Raw genomic sequence first — 15,017 nt, 5'->3', positions numbered from 1 at the left:
TCAAAGTGCAGTTGCCACCCAATGGGGTGTGTCTATTATGAAAATGCTTTATTATTATTATTATTATTATTATTAAAGTAGAGGCAAGTCTAAATAAGAGGCAGCAGGATAGGGATGTAGCAGAAATCAGAACAGAGACGGTGACCCTTTTCTTCTGAGGCCTTTCTTCCAAACCAGGAAGAAGCTGCGTGGGTCCCGTTGCACGTAGCAGAGAACCAACTTCGAATAGTTTGTTGGGGTCAGTATTGGTATTTATAGAGTTAGAGATGGTGAAGATTCTTGCCTTCAGATCTGATACATAACCTGAGTTTGATCCCTAAGACACCTCCACAGGCACACCATGGCTGCCAGGGCAAGTTACCTCCATACCGTGTGTGTGTGTGTGTGTGTGTGTGTGTGTGTGTGTGTGTGTTCCAGTGCCTTCAGGATGCTCATACCATGGGGCACATGTGGAGGTCAGAGGGCAGCCTTAAGCGTCTCTACTCCCCTACTACCTAGCTTGAGATGAGGTCTCTACCTAGCTTGAGATGAGGTCTCTACCTAGCTTGAGATGAGGTCTCTACCTAGCTTGAGATGGGGGTCTCTGCTTCTTACGGTCGGCTTTCTAGCTGACTTGCCAGCTTCTGGCTTGTCCATTGCCATCTTCCATCTTCCAGTGGGAGAACAGGGATCACAGACACAAGCACCACTGTGGCTGGCTTTCACGAGGGTGCTGGGTATTGGAACTCACCTTCACACCAGTGCTTAACCTATTGAGCCCACCCTACTATTTTAGACACAATATTGCTGTTACTAAGGTTGAACTCTTAGAACTCACCATTCTCCAGCTTAGGTGGGACTACAAACACTCACCACCATGCCCAGCCGTCTCTTTTACAAATTAAGATGCAAACTGAAGTATCAATAAAAACAGCCTAAGGAAGTATCAATAAAAATAGCCTAAATTTCCCTTAAGGAGCAACTCATGTTTACCACTTTCATTTGACCTATTTTTCCATTAGAAGATTACCATTACATAAAAATGATATTTTTCCCTGCCATTGGGACCTTTGGGTGAAGTTATTCCTACAAACAGTAATAAAATAAGACAATACAGGCTTTATGCTGTATATTAAATGTTAACCTCTTGAAGAGGGAGGAGTAGTGGGGTCTCCTGTGCCCGGCTGCCCTGAACTTTATGACCTAGACCTTCGGATCCTGATCCTGTTGCTGTGGTGCCAAGCAGGCACGCTAACAACTGAACCACACTCCCCCCACACCAGCCTTAGCATCACAGGTGTAGCTCATGTATTTATTTATTGTGTGTGTGTGTGTGTGCGTACATGTGTGTGTGTGTGTGTGTGTGTGTATGGACATATGATGTGGATGGATGGATGGATGGATGGATGGATGGATGAGTTTGAACACACTTGTGTCATGGTGTGTAGAAGATAACTTTGAGGACTCAGTTCTAGCTGTCTGCCTCCTTGACGTGGGGTCTTCTGTTGTCTCTGGGGCTGTGCCCCATACTCTAGGCTATCTGGACACGAACCTTCCAGGCTGTTCTGCCTATGCTTTCCATCTTGATATGGGGGGGGGGGGGTATTACAGATGAGCACCCCTGCATCTGGTTTTTTATGTGGGCTCCTGGAACTGAACCCTGATAGGCTTGTACTCTGTGTGTGTGTGTGTGTGTGTGTGTGTGTGTGTGTGTGTGTACTTTCTAAGCTATTTAGCTGGCCCAATATTATACTGTCCCAATTCCACAGTCTTACTTGAACAGTAGTATCTACTTTTTGTTATAAGTAAAGACACCAAAATCAAAATTTTATTACATTTCTATCATTCTAAACTTCAGTTCTGAAAAATAAAAATTAATCTTATCACAAATTTAAGTAGAAAAACTTTGAGTAAACATTTTTTTCTTGAAAAGAATTCTAATTTGTCTCAATAATCTCAGAAGATTTGGGGCAAGACAAATAGCTACCATATACTGCTCAAACTCTGATTGGAAAGTAATGTTAAATGTTATATAATATTATTAGAAAGTTACACTGATATCCTAGAGTCAGAGTAACACTGAGCCAGGAGTGTCTAGTACTTATCAGCAGGTATCAAGCAATCTTGGCATAGACCACAATTAATGGCAGAAAAAGCCTCCCTCAGTTTGCATAGCAAAGTACTTTGTCTGGAGAAGCGGATCGTTTGCAGCTTGTGGTTTGTTTTTTGTTTTTTGTTTTCTTTTTTTCTTCTAAAGAAATCAATAAAGCCCTTGACGCTTCAAAGTTCGCCCAACTTGCTTAGGCGCAGCTTCTCAGACTTGGCGGCCCAGCAGAAGTGCCTGGAGGGATTTTCAAAATACCTACGCTTGCCCGAAGTTCTGCTTTAATTAGTAAGAGGCGGGGCTCTTCTGGTAACTATTTCCAGCCATCTGTACTGTATTTTCAGCTTCCTCGGTGTTATCGACCGGAGGCCGACTCTGATTGCCTGGTCTTTGTGGCTGGATTCGGCAGAGCGCGCTCCTCTGCCACCCGCACTCTCGCTCCGGGCGGCTGCGGAGGGACCCACCTTCATCGCTGAACAAGCTAAAGAAAGGAAGCGCATCGCCTCGCTGAGATTTGGAGGTGACTCCCCCCCCCCGCCCCCCGACACTAAGAATTTCCGCGCGCCAAAGCCCCGTCTTTCCTCTTGCAAACCTCCCCCAACCCGAGAAGCGAACGCTGAACTTAATGCTTGACAAAAATGGGCACAAAGTTTTGGCATAGTCTTTCCGCCCCCCGGGGACAGGATCGAAAATTCCGAGGGCAACGGGAGCATTGCTAGCGCCGGCTTTCTTTAAACGCAGCTTCTGCGGAGGGCGGACGCTATTGTCATGGTAAATTTCACTTGCTCAGGAAGAAAGGGTTGGTGATCAATCAAAAAAAGAAAGAAAAAGAAAGAAGGAAGGAAGGAAGGAAAGAAAGAAAGAAAGAAAGAAAGAAAGAAAGAAAGAAAGAAAGAAAGAAAGAAAGAAAGAAAGAAAGAAAGAAAGAAAGAAGGAAAAAGGAGAAGAAGGTATTCCTTTGCGGCCCGGCCGCTTTCTTCCTGGACCCTTACTGTTCTCGGTTTAAAAAAACAAAAACAAAACAAGACAAAAAAACAAACAAACAAACAAACAAAAAAACACAGAGACAAGGCTCTGGCGCGTGTGCGAGCCGAAAGCAGTCTGCGGGGACCCTGGAGGACGTCGGTGTGAACGCAGTGTGCAGATCCCACTGGGGACTTCCGCGAGAGCCCCGAATTCCAGCGGGTGTTGTGGGAGAAGCATCCCCGGGGAGCCGCTAGCTCCGACTGCTTTCTCTTCGCCTGAGGGTAGCATGCTGGGTGATCTAACCCAGCAGGGAAGCTCCACTCGCCTCCATTTGGGTCAGGCACTTTAAACAGAAGCCGACTTGACCATGTGTCTGGCGCGATGAGGACCACCGAGAACTTGGAGGAGCCTAGCGCCACGCCAAACCCCAGCAGGACCCCCAAGGAGAGATTCGTTTATCTGGAAGCGCTCCTGGAGGGAGGGGCTCCCTGGGGCTTCACCCTGAAAGGTGGCCTGGAGCGTGGAGAACCGTTAATCATTTCCAAGGTAAGTTTCTGCTCTCAGTATTGACTGCAGCCAACTTGTGTTCTGTTTGCAGCTTTTAAAGCTGTGTCAGATTTGTCAAAAACTGAAAGAAAAGAAAAATCCTGTTCATTGCCTGAATTGCACTCCTCCTGCCTTTCTCGTTATTTGGAAATGTTTTTTTGGAAGGCTTGATGTTTGAAAGAAAAGTGTGTCTAGCTCATTTATTCTGTGAAATCCCCAGGAAAATGTGTTCAATTGATGGCTAATCTTCTCTTTTTTTTGTGTATGAAATGCAAGATCAGTTCCCACATGAGCCTTCTGTTATAAATCAGATTAAAGATCAGCAGCACCAAAAGGTCATGGCGTAGTACGCGGTCCGGGTCAACCGAGAACACCCAGCTTTAAAACTGTTTTAAATGTTCTTTTAAGTTTAGATCATTAGCCCAGGTATGGTGCAGGCCAGCAAACTCAGCCAGGGGGCACACGGAGGCAAGATTTTGGGCCCAGAGCAAGTTAGCAAGACTGTCTCAAAAACCAAACCAACCAAACAAACAAACAAGTCATTTTGGAGAACTGGTTGCTTTATATACAGGATTTAAAGTGGTTTTTAGTATGGACAAAACACCTCATCTGTCCCTATTATTTAAGTCTAACTTTAAAATCAATGATTATTCAATGTGACTCAATCTTCATTGATCTTTTAGGGCTTTTAAAAAAATATTTATTTATTGATATATGTGGGTGCCTGTCTTTGTGCACACCAGAAGACAAAATCAAATCCAATTACAGGTGGTTATAAGCCACCATGTGTTTGCTGGGAATTGAACTCAGAACCTCTGTGAGAGCAGCCAGTACTCTTAACCACTGAGCCATCTCTTCAGCCGGATTTTTTTTCTCTGAAACACCAGACTTTCTTTTTTGTTTTGTTTTGTTTTTGTTTTTGTTTTTTGGATTTGGTTTTTTTCAAGACAGGGTTTCTCTGTATAGCCCTGGCTGTCCTGGAACTCACTCTGTAGACCAGGCTGGCCTTGAACTCAGAAATCCGCCTGCCTCTGCCTCCCAAGTGCTGCTGGGATTACAGGAGTGTGCCACCACCACCCGGCAACAGTAGACTTTCAAATTATTTGTTATAATATTTATTTTGAAATTACAGACTAGTAACAATTGAGACTAGTTAAGGGCTTTCAGACAATAGCCTCCCCAAGGAAACATTTGTAATTGAGGGAGGAATTCTTTTGAGTTTGAAGGTGGAGAAAGAAATACTAGTTGTTGAATTTGAATTCTGTTACCTGGTAAGATCGCTTTTCACAGACACACAGACACAGACACACACACATCATCATCATCATCACCACCACCACCACCACCACCATCATCATCATCCACCACTCCTAGTGCATGTTTTGAGGAAAAACAGAGCACTCTTAATGTGGATGATCCAGGAGGAAGTGACATCGGTTGGCCCCAGGTACGCTGGACATCTGCAGGCTGTATGTTTTCCTAAGGAAAACAGAGGAGACATGTATATGTATCTACTAGAAAGGATTTTATTTACCGAAAAACTAAAGCCCTGAAACCAGGGCCCTCAGTAAATGGAGGCTTGTTTTCCTTAAGCTACAAGAAATCTAGACAGAGGTCAGCTGATAGGCGGGCCAACAGCTTAATCAAGTCGAGAATTCCACTTAGATCTTTCACTGCCATTCTTATTTGAGGTCCTCTGTCCTCTTGGTTGTAGGGTGCATGCTCTGCCTAGGCCGTTACATCTTCATTCCAGGCAGGGTGGGAGGTTTTGGTTTTCTCATCAGACTTTTGTTTCTTTCTCATTGGCCAGAACTATACTGTATAGCTATCCTGTAGATAGCAAAAGGAAATTAATGACCATGACTAGTTTAGACCGGCTAGGGTTTCTCTCATGAATTCTGAATAGGGTCCTAGCCTGCTAGAAGTCAAGGATTCTTTGGTGTTATTTAGGGGATGGGGGGGGGGGGGAGTGGTTCTTTCTATGAATGAGGTAGAGTTACTGTTGGATAAACAACCGAGAAAGCCTGTAGCGAATGTGTTTGAAAATGTGTGCATTTAAAAAAAAAAACGATTGCACAACCTTCCTGGTTGTTAGTGATGAAGTCTATGCATGTATTCATAAGAAAGCTAGTGGTTCTCAAAGAGGTCTAATTCCCTTCTACTGAGCCACTGGAACCCGCTGGTGTCTGTGGATTACAGGCTAAATACTCTGTGTCACTTGACTGTAGTATAGTGTCTACTACAGAGAAAGAGGTACTTTTAAATCTTGATAAAGATTATGGCTGCTGCTCTTCACAATCCTGGGAGACTATGCTAATTACTTACATGCTAATTACTTGTCTTGCTTCCGCTACAAAGTATCTGACAGAAGCAACTTATGAGAGGAAGGATTTATTTCAGTGCACAGTTTCAGGGGAATGCAGTCAATCCAGGCTAGGGAGGCACAGAGGCTAGGGAGACTCTCTTTGTGGAGGCACGGACTTATAGCATGCCCTTGTACACATCTCAACTGAGGAAGATGGGAACCGGAAACTGATATTAACATTAAGGCCTCTCTTTTTGAGCTAGGCTCGCCCCAAAAGTTCCTTGACATCTCAAAACAGCAGAGGACCAAGTATTCAAATACAGGAGCCCGCGGGAACAGTTCGCATTCCAGCTGGAACAGGAGGAAGTTTGTCTGCAACTACATACACAATGGCAATGTTTATATTTCTCCCACTTGAGAGGCTGAACGTAAGCTGAATTGGAAAGTAGCTTTTTATATTGCCAGACTCTGGTTCCTATCATCATCACAGTGATGTGCTACTGGCATATCAAGGTAACTTTTTACCTGTCTAATTTCTAGCTGTTAAGAAACAGGAAGGAAGCTGGGCAGTGGCGGCGTTGGTGCACACCTGTAATCCCAGCACTCTGGGAGGCAGAGGCAGGTGGATTTCTGAGTTCGAGGCCAGCCTGGTCTACAGAGTGAGTTCCAGGACCGCCAGGGCTACACAGAGAAACCCTGTCTCGAAAAACCAAATCCAAAAATCCAAATAAAAAAACAAAACAAAACAAAACAACAACAACAACAAAAGAAACAGGAAGGAAGGAAAGAGAAGGCAGTACCCTCAGGAGCACCGCCTAGCTCAACCTGCTTTGTCCAGTATGATAACCAACAGTCATTGCCATTTCTATTTCTATGAAAGGCATCAAAAAAAAAAAAAAGAGAAAAGAAATCAGATTTAAAATTCTCACCCTCATGTGCACTAATGACATTTGGAGTGTCACCTCACATCAAGGTTTCTGCACATCTTTCCCTATCTTGTATGGCAAGGAAGCCCAGTCCATCCACACCTGCCCCTCAGAGTTCCTTGATGTCCTGTGATGAGTTTCTTGATCTCTCTTCTAGACTCCTGTGTCATGTATTTATTGCACTGAATCGGGATATTTTATTTATGTTAATTAACTTGTTGGGAACAGGGAGTATTTCTTTCGTTTTTGACATGTCTAACCCAGAACCTGTAATAGGGGTCTAACTGTTGTGATCATAAAAAGAGAAAGAGACGGAAGAATACATTCTATGAGGTGTGGGGGAGCACCTCAGCGGGAGCACCTCAGTGGGCCCATGCCAAGGCATCCTTAAGTCTCATTTGTCACTCAGCCCTCAGACTCCTCCTCCCTTCTGCTTGGGAATAGAACTCAGCATTGTGCTTGCTGGCAAGTGCCTCTAGCCCCATAGCCTTGTCAGCCTTTAAAGATCCTATTGCTTTCATTGGGCCTACTAAGGTAAAGTTCCTGTTTTAAAACCAGCTGATTAATCGCTTTAATTCCATTTGGTTCTTCCTTTGCCTAAATGCCTAACACAATCACAAGATCCAGGGATTACAAAGAGGATGCCTTTGTCAAGAGAGGGAGGGAGCTAATTTCCCTACCCCAGGGAGTGTAAGCACTGGTGAAAGTTCATAGAGTGAAGGCCAAACCAGAAAAGAGTCTAGGGCACTAGTTCTCATCCTTCCCAATACTGTGGCCCTGTAATAGAGTTCTCTGTTGTGATGACCACGAACTCTAAAGTCATTTCCTTGCTACTTCATAGTTGTAATTTTGCTACTGTTGTGAATCATAGTGCCAATATCTCAAATGCAGGATATCTGATATGCTACCCCTAAGACAGACTCATTTGACCCCCAAAGGGGTTACAACCCACAGGCTGAGAACTGCTGGTCTAGAGTGAAACTTAGCCGCTGAGATTGATTTCAGTTCTTCTTTCTGAGCCAATGGGAAAAAGTGCATACTAGGTACTGCTGAGAGGTACGCCTTATTCACAAAGGTAGGGCGGTTCCCTGTTGCAGGGCAACGGAAGAGACAGTGCATACCGAGTCTTAGGAGAGGCACGTACACATTATACACACAGTTATAAGCAGTCAGCTCATAGATGACAGTATAATGCGTGAAGTATCTCTTTTCTTTTGGTACAAAACAAGACAGGAAAATGAATGGGGGTGGGGCAAAGTACAAAGGAATGGCAATAAAAGATTATTTTCTACTTGCTTTCTTTGGGATTTAATGCTCTTGAAAAGGAAAGGCGGGGTCGAGAAATGAACCTCTGTAATCTTCAAATAGAAAGGACACCTTATAAAACAAATGGTGGTTGTAAGTGGATGCTCGGACAATTCAATCGTTCAGGAAGTTGGCGGTCGGATTTGACTATTTGTTCAGTGCGGGAGCTGGGAAAAGCAGCTGCAGGGGTGCACCTGCTGCAGGGATGCACCTGCTGCAGGGGTGTACCTGCTCCCCCGGCTCAGCGCTGACTGGTGACTACAATAACAGCAGACCGCCATTACCAAGAGTTTACTGCCATCAAGGCTGTCTCCCAAGACAACTACAGGCAATAAGTCTACGAGGAAGGTCCCCTAGTGTGCCAGTGACCTCCATGAGGAATGGGAGCACAGTCTAACCCTTGGAAGCTTCTGAAGCTAGTGATGTTGAAAGAAACGCCTCTCCCCTTAAAGGGGGGGGGGGGAAGACATTGTCTATTCTGGAAGAAATACGATTGATTGTGGCTGGGGAACAAATGCTTAGGTCTCCCCACGTACAGCAACAGTGTGAAAGCATGGCTTGGTCCTGGAAACCTCCTGCAGCGATGAGGGAATGGCAGAATGACAGACACACGTACACAAAAGCTGAGACTAGGTGGGCTGATGGGGCGTCGGTGTGCTGTGCAGCACGGCGGGGAGGGGTTAGCTCGTGTGGCTAGCTGGTGAGTTTCAGTCACCCAGGAGGAGGGACCTGAGGGTTCTAGTTTTTGCACACATTACCAATATTACACTAGGACCGGAGTGAGAGGTCTTACCCTCTAAGCCTCAGCCCACGGGAAGGATTTGCCATTACTGTAATTTTCTACTGTTGTGAACCATAATATAGATATCTGATATGCAGGGTGTCTGATATGCGACCCCTGTGAAAGGGTCATTTAACTCCCAAGGGGGTTACCACCCCCAGGTTGAGAACCACTGTTCTAATGTCGTAGTTGTTCTTATAATTCTGCCTCTGTGGAGAATCTGGAATGCTCAGGTCAGCCTGCCGTTTTGAGACGAGGTGGATGAATACTCAGGTTGGGGACCAAGGCCTCAGTGGGTAGGTGACTGTGTGACAGTTATTATCATGTCGGGATGGTCTCTGTCGGTCTAGAATCAGCATGTTTTGGCTTTCCAACATCCTTGGTACCCCAGGGTTTTGTCACACAAGCCTAAGCCATAAATACTCTCTTGGTCCACGTCTGCAGTACAACAGGGCCTACTTACCAGCAATTAGCTACTGGTTATTTAATTTGAAATGCTTTCTAAGCATTTCCTTCTAATTCTGGGCTGGTTAAATTGGCTCACTAAAGTCATCTCTTGTTTTTTAATCTCCTTCCAAGTGTTCAGTTACATCAGCCGGCTCTTCTTCTCCCCACCCCCACGCTCCAGCCCACCTTAATTTGAAATAGGGTCTCATGTAGCCTAGGCTAGCCTTGAATTTGCTTTGGAGCCAAGGCTGTCCTTGAACTCCTAATCCTTCTTCCTTTATCTCCTAAGTGCTGGTATTACCAGTGTGTGCTTATTGTAGCTATCCTCCTGCCTCAGCCTCCTCGGTGCTGGATTTACAGACAGGTGTCACCGAGCTTATTTTGATATTTTCAAATGCCCAGGCTTTCTCAGTTTCGCTCCTCAGCTCTCTTTGTTTTTATCACCTGCTCCTTGTCCTTCACACGCACACACCCCTCTGCTGCTCTTGAACAGATGTGCGCCCCTTCAGCGCCCTCCTCTCTTGCTTCTGCTCTGCCTCTCTCTTGCTGTTTGTCTTTGAATACAAACAGCCCTTTGCTGTTAGCCTCCTGTGGGCCAACCGTGGTGTCCTCAAGGACCCGTAGATTTTACTTGTGCTTGTAAATCCTGTCTTTTCTGGCAAAATACCTCTCACGCCACACACTGCAAATTCTCAGTTTAAGTGGCTTATGGGATTTCAGAGCCGTAAAGACCCTTGCGAGTCATGTGACCCAACTTCCGTATTATACTGAGGGGAAAAACCCGAAGCACAAAGAGTGTGTGTATTTGCGAAGGTGCTTCCTGTCTTAACGACGAAGTGTGTATTTGTGTGTATGTCTGCATCTGTGTGTGTAAAACCTCCCTGCTGAGGTGACTTGTGCTCTTGTGTGAACCCTTCGTATCCTGCTTTTAGACTGTGACGTCTAGAAGGTCAGGAGGCTCTTTGAGTTCTCTCCTCTTGCCTCTCCCTCTTCTCCTGTCTTTCTTTCCTGCTATCCATAGTGCTGAAATCATGAATAGCAATTAAAAAATGTACTAACGAGTAGAGAGGAGATGATTAATAACAAAGCAGACCAGAAAACTGAACTGAGCAGGGTGGAACGTAGAGGCAGGGGCCCAGGGGTCACAGGTCAGCGTAGGCTGCACGGCAAGTTCAAGGCCTACCTGGGATACAAACTATCTCAAAAACATTTTTTTTTCTCAGAAGGGTTATCTAGGATATCTATAAACAGAATATTAGAAAATACAGCTTGAAGGCCAGGGACGTAGCTCAGGTAGTGAATGGGGGGTTTGCCTAGGATGCAGGAAGACCCGGGTTCAAATCAAACATTGGAAAACCTCAGCATGGTGGTACACACCTGGAATCCCACCGCTCAGGAAGTGGAGGCAGGAGGACCAGGAGTTTGAAGTCTTCCTTTAGCTGTATAGTGAGTTTGAGGCCAATCTGAGTTACATGAAACACCGTCTCTAAAAATTGAAAATTAAGAATTAATGAATAATTCCTACCCAAGGAAAAAAAACAGGTTAACTTTTACTCATATATATATACATATATATACACACACATACACGCACATATATAAGTATATATGAGTAATTATACATTTGCGTACATTAAATGAGTGATATAATACACAGTATATGTGTATAAATGTGTATATATGCATAATATACATATATATGATTAAAAGTATATATTAGCTGGGCGGTGGTTGCGCACGCCTTTAATCCCAGCACTTGGGAGGCAGAGGCAGGTGGATTTCTGAGTTCGAGGCCAGCCTGGTCTACAGAATTCGTTCCAGGACAGCCAGGGCTTCAAAGAGAAACCCTGTCTCAAAAAAAAAAGTTATATATTATACACATATACATGTAATAAATATATAGATATATTCATATAAATTTAAATATATTTATATAAATATGCATATATATTATATATAATCGCATTATATTTATATAAATATAATGTTGATTATATATAATATATATGCATATTTATTCTTTTACTCAGATATGTATGTTACACATATAAAGTGTTTGCGGACTGTCTCAGATTGAATTAAATTAGTCAAAACAAGGAACAACATGCTTTTATTTAATCTTTGATGGGTTTCCCGAGCTTTGGTTACAGTGTGATGTGTTGTAAGAAACAAGCCATCCTTTCCCTGCTGTTGGATGGAGAGAGGTTTCCTTCAACAGACGCCATGCTGATCTTAGATGCCAAGTGGATCTGAGCATCCGCGAGAACTCTGCTTTCTTTTCAAGCTGACACATTCCCCCAAAGCTTCCCCTCCTGCACAGAGAGCACAATTTAACTGAAGAAATATTCATCTCATTTTAGTGAGCCCACCGTGCAATTGGAGACACATAATGAGAGATTTTCTGTCAATCTTAGGGAAAAAAAAAAAAAACAACCAACCAACAAAACCTCAAAGACATTGTGCGTCGGAGCTCACCCACAGACAGTCCTCCGCATCGCTGCCTTTGATGTGGTTCCAAACAGTGCGCATCTTATCCAGAGGGCTGCAGAGCTGTTGTTCTCTGTCCAGCCCGGGAGTCCATCCATCTCCCGCGCACTGACCTCCCAGGCACGCCGCAGTACAGTAAAAGGATGGAGAGTCGCAGATAAATCAAGCCCACCCCCCCTTACAGTGACTTTTCCCACAGAAACAGAGTTGGCGCATCTGACCTGCAGAATGGAAGCCACAGTCCTCCTGCCTTCCCAGGATGCTTTACTAACTTGGCAGACTGGTCCATGGACGCTCTGTCCCTGGGCCTTTCTCTGTCAGACTCTCTGTCAGAGCCTCAACTTGTGCTTACGTCAGCTGCATTTTTCATTCCCTTCCCGCTGTTTGCTATGGCCCTTTCCCTTTTGAGATGAATTTTTTCTTTGAGATTTTTTTTTTTATCTAAATCTTTATTTTTACAAAGTACTCTTCGGTATGTTTGTAATTTCTGTTATGTTTGTTGTTTTGAATAGACTGTCAAGAGTAGCCAAAAAAACACATCCCAGATGCTGGGTGGCTTAGCATGACAAAGAGTAAAAGCACTGATCATGTGACCAGGCTCAAGGGGCTTGGCTTTCCCCGAAATTCAGTTCTCTTGTCTTCAAAGCTGGAGCATTCTTATCCAAAGTGGTCCTACTAAGCATCCAGTGGATTAAGCTGCTCCGTAGTGGGACGGAGAAGCATTGCTCCAGTTGTTAGGTGTGGACAAAGGGAAGGATGGCCAGAGTCCAACTGTAGAAGGCCACTCCTGTAACTCATCTAACAAAGATGGTACCTGACTGACCTTCCAGATTGTGGCCAGAGCTGCCATAATCAAAACAAGTCACTGAACAAATAATGGGTATGTTTGTTTGTGCAGAACGATTCCATGATACAGTAAGCATTATGAAGAACTAAACCAGCCGGGCAGTGGTGGTGCACGCCTGTAATCCCAGCACTCTGGGAGGCAGAGGCAAGTGGATTTCTGAGTTTGAGGCCAGTCTGGTCTACAGTTCCAGGTCAGCTACACAGAGAAACCCTGTCTGGGGGGGGGGGGAAGAACTAAACCAATACGATGCTCAATTCTTGAATGATGGTATCTGCGGGGAGAGGAAGAGCAGGGATTACACTCAATCAAATGAGAGGATCATGGGGATGTTATATTTGAGTTAAGACCTAGCGGATAAGAAGACATATGAAAGTCTTGTCCCATTACATAAGCAAACAGCAAGGCGGGGCTGGGGGTGATGGCTTTGTAAGTAAGAGGACTTATTTTGCAACCATGAGGACCCGAGTTCAAACCCCAAGTACCCACGACGCTGAACATGGCTGCACAGACTTGTAACGCCAGCACTGTGAAGGCAGAGACACAAGGATCTTGAGGACTTGACAGCCACCAGTCTAGCTCCAGCATCAGTGAGATGGCCTGTCTCAAGAAAATCAGGGGAGGACAGGGTGAGCAGGAGAGCCAGAGCCTTTCTTTGGCCTCCATAAATGCATGTGCATGTGAGCATGTATACCACCCCCCAACTGTATACACAGCACATCAATGAAAATTAATTAAAATAAATTTAACCGCACTCCCACCCCACCACGCAGTGCTTGGAGGTTGCTAAGCCAGAGAGAAAGTGGCTTGGGATAGGAATGGAGGGGCTGGAGTGACGGCTCAGTGGTGAGCATTGCACACTGCTCGTCCAGAGGACCTGAGTTCTGCTCTCAGCAGCCACATCAGGCGGCTCACAACCGCCAATAACTCAACTGCAAGGGATCTGTCGCCCTCTTCTGGACTCCACAGGTCTTGCACACACATGGTGCACATAAACTCATGAGGGCATGCAGAGATGAATAAATCGTCAAATAAATAAATAAATAAATAGCCCCCAGAAGACAGCAACAAGAGTAACCAATCAACTAATCAAGCTAGGTGATTGAAGTAGAATTGATTGGGCTAACTGTTCAGTACTTCAGGTATTAAATGCTATTCTGAGCCACACATTTGCTTGTTGTAGAACTAATTGTCTGACCTCTTTCTTTTGTGTGGGATTGGAGTTAGGGCCTCACACATGCTAGGTAAACTCACTGTCACCGAGCTGTAGTCTCAGCCCCCACCCCTTTGAAAACTTAAAACGTTTAACGTATAAATATGTATGAGTATATTTCACCCGTCGTGTGTGTGTGTGTGTGTGTGTGTGTGTGTGTGTGTGTATGTGTGTGTGTGTGTTCTCAGGGAAGTTGGAAGTCTTCGGATTTGTCTCATGGAAACTGGGAAATGAGCTGCTGGAATTCAGACCCAGCATCTGGGTGGCATCCAGAAATGAATACACATGTTGGTATTGAGATAAATAATTGTAAAATTGGACAGCGAATAACCCCTTGGGGGAGGTAAGGGGAGACCTCACGGCCCTTTCTCTTATGCTTGTGTGTCCTGTTTGCTTTTCATATTTTCGCTTTGGAGTGTTTACTAATGAGCAGCCAGTCAAAAAGAAGCCAGCCATCGACCTAAGAATAAGACAGCAGGGGAAGGTTAAAAGAATTAGCCAGATTCTTCAAGGCTGCATTCATGGTTGTGTGGTGGTGCTCTTGGCTTGGAGTCTACAATTCAACAAGCCGTTGGCACTCTCTCAAAAGGACTTCTGTCACACGTTCTCCTACACATGGGAGTCCGTGGATGTGACCTTTTAGAAGAACAGTTCCTTTAGACTCTTTCCAGTAGGACGAGCTATGTGGCTCCTCCCGATCCCAGGTACTAAATGCTGTTGCTGACTGGCTTCCTAACCGGTCAGAACAGGGAAGGGAGAAATAGATTCCGATTTCCATGTGTGGGTCAGACACTGTCTATGGATATTATTGTATCAGAATGAGACTTGTTTTTATATTCGAGGAAGGAGCTTTCTCCTAGATCCTGATGGAAAGAGGATTTAAAGCTAAGTCATTTCATTCTCTCACTATATTTAGTCAAAACATTATTTACTGTGTAAAAATGCGATGGCCTGGGAACTATTCAATGAATGTGGTCCTCGGACCCTAGACCCTCCTTCATCTCCCCTTCACCTTGACCTGCGGAAGCTCCCTCTCTAGTGCTGTTCTGCCCACATCCATTCCCTTTCTCCTCACTTGGGACTGCCACGGTCACCACTGCAACTCTTTGCTTAA

General features: G+C 44.8%; 1 protein-coding gene across 1 annotated transcript in view; it reads left to right on the top strand.

Annotated features, from left to right (window-relative positions):
• Window positions 1-3,015: 3,015 nt before the first annotated feature.
• Window positions 3,016-15,017, top strand: part of Shroom3 (shroom family member 3) — a 284,818-nt gene continuing 272,816 nt past the window's right edge. The window contains exon 1 of the mRNA XM_052198634.1: window positions 3,016-3,595. Coding sequence (XP_052054594.1) covers window positions 3,431-3,595 — 165 coding nt within the window. The 5' untranslated portion in view covers window positions 3,016-3,430. The remainder of the gene's footprint in view (window positions 3,596-15,017) is intronic.

This window comes from Apodemus sylvaticus, chromosome 11 (assembly GCF_947179515.1).
Source record: "Apodemus sylvaticus chromosome 11, mApoSyl1.1, whole genome shotgun sequence".
In the NCBI taxonomy this organism is placed as follows: Eukaryota; Metazoa; Chordata; class Mammalia; order Rodentia; family Muridae; genus Apodemus; species Apodemus sylvaticus.
The sequence above is the reverse complement of the archived record's forward strand: the minus strand, read 5'-3'. Positions and strand labels throughout refer to the sequence as shown.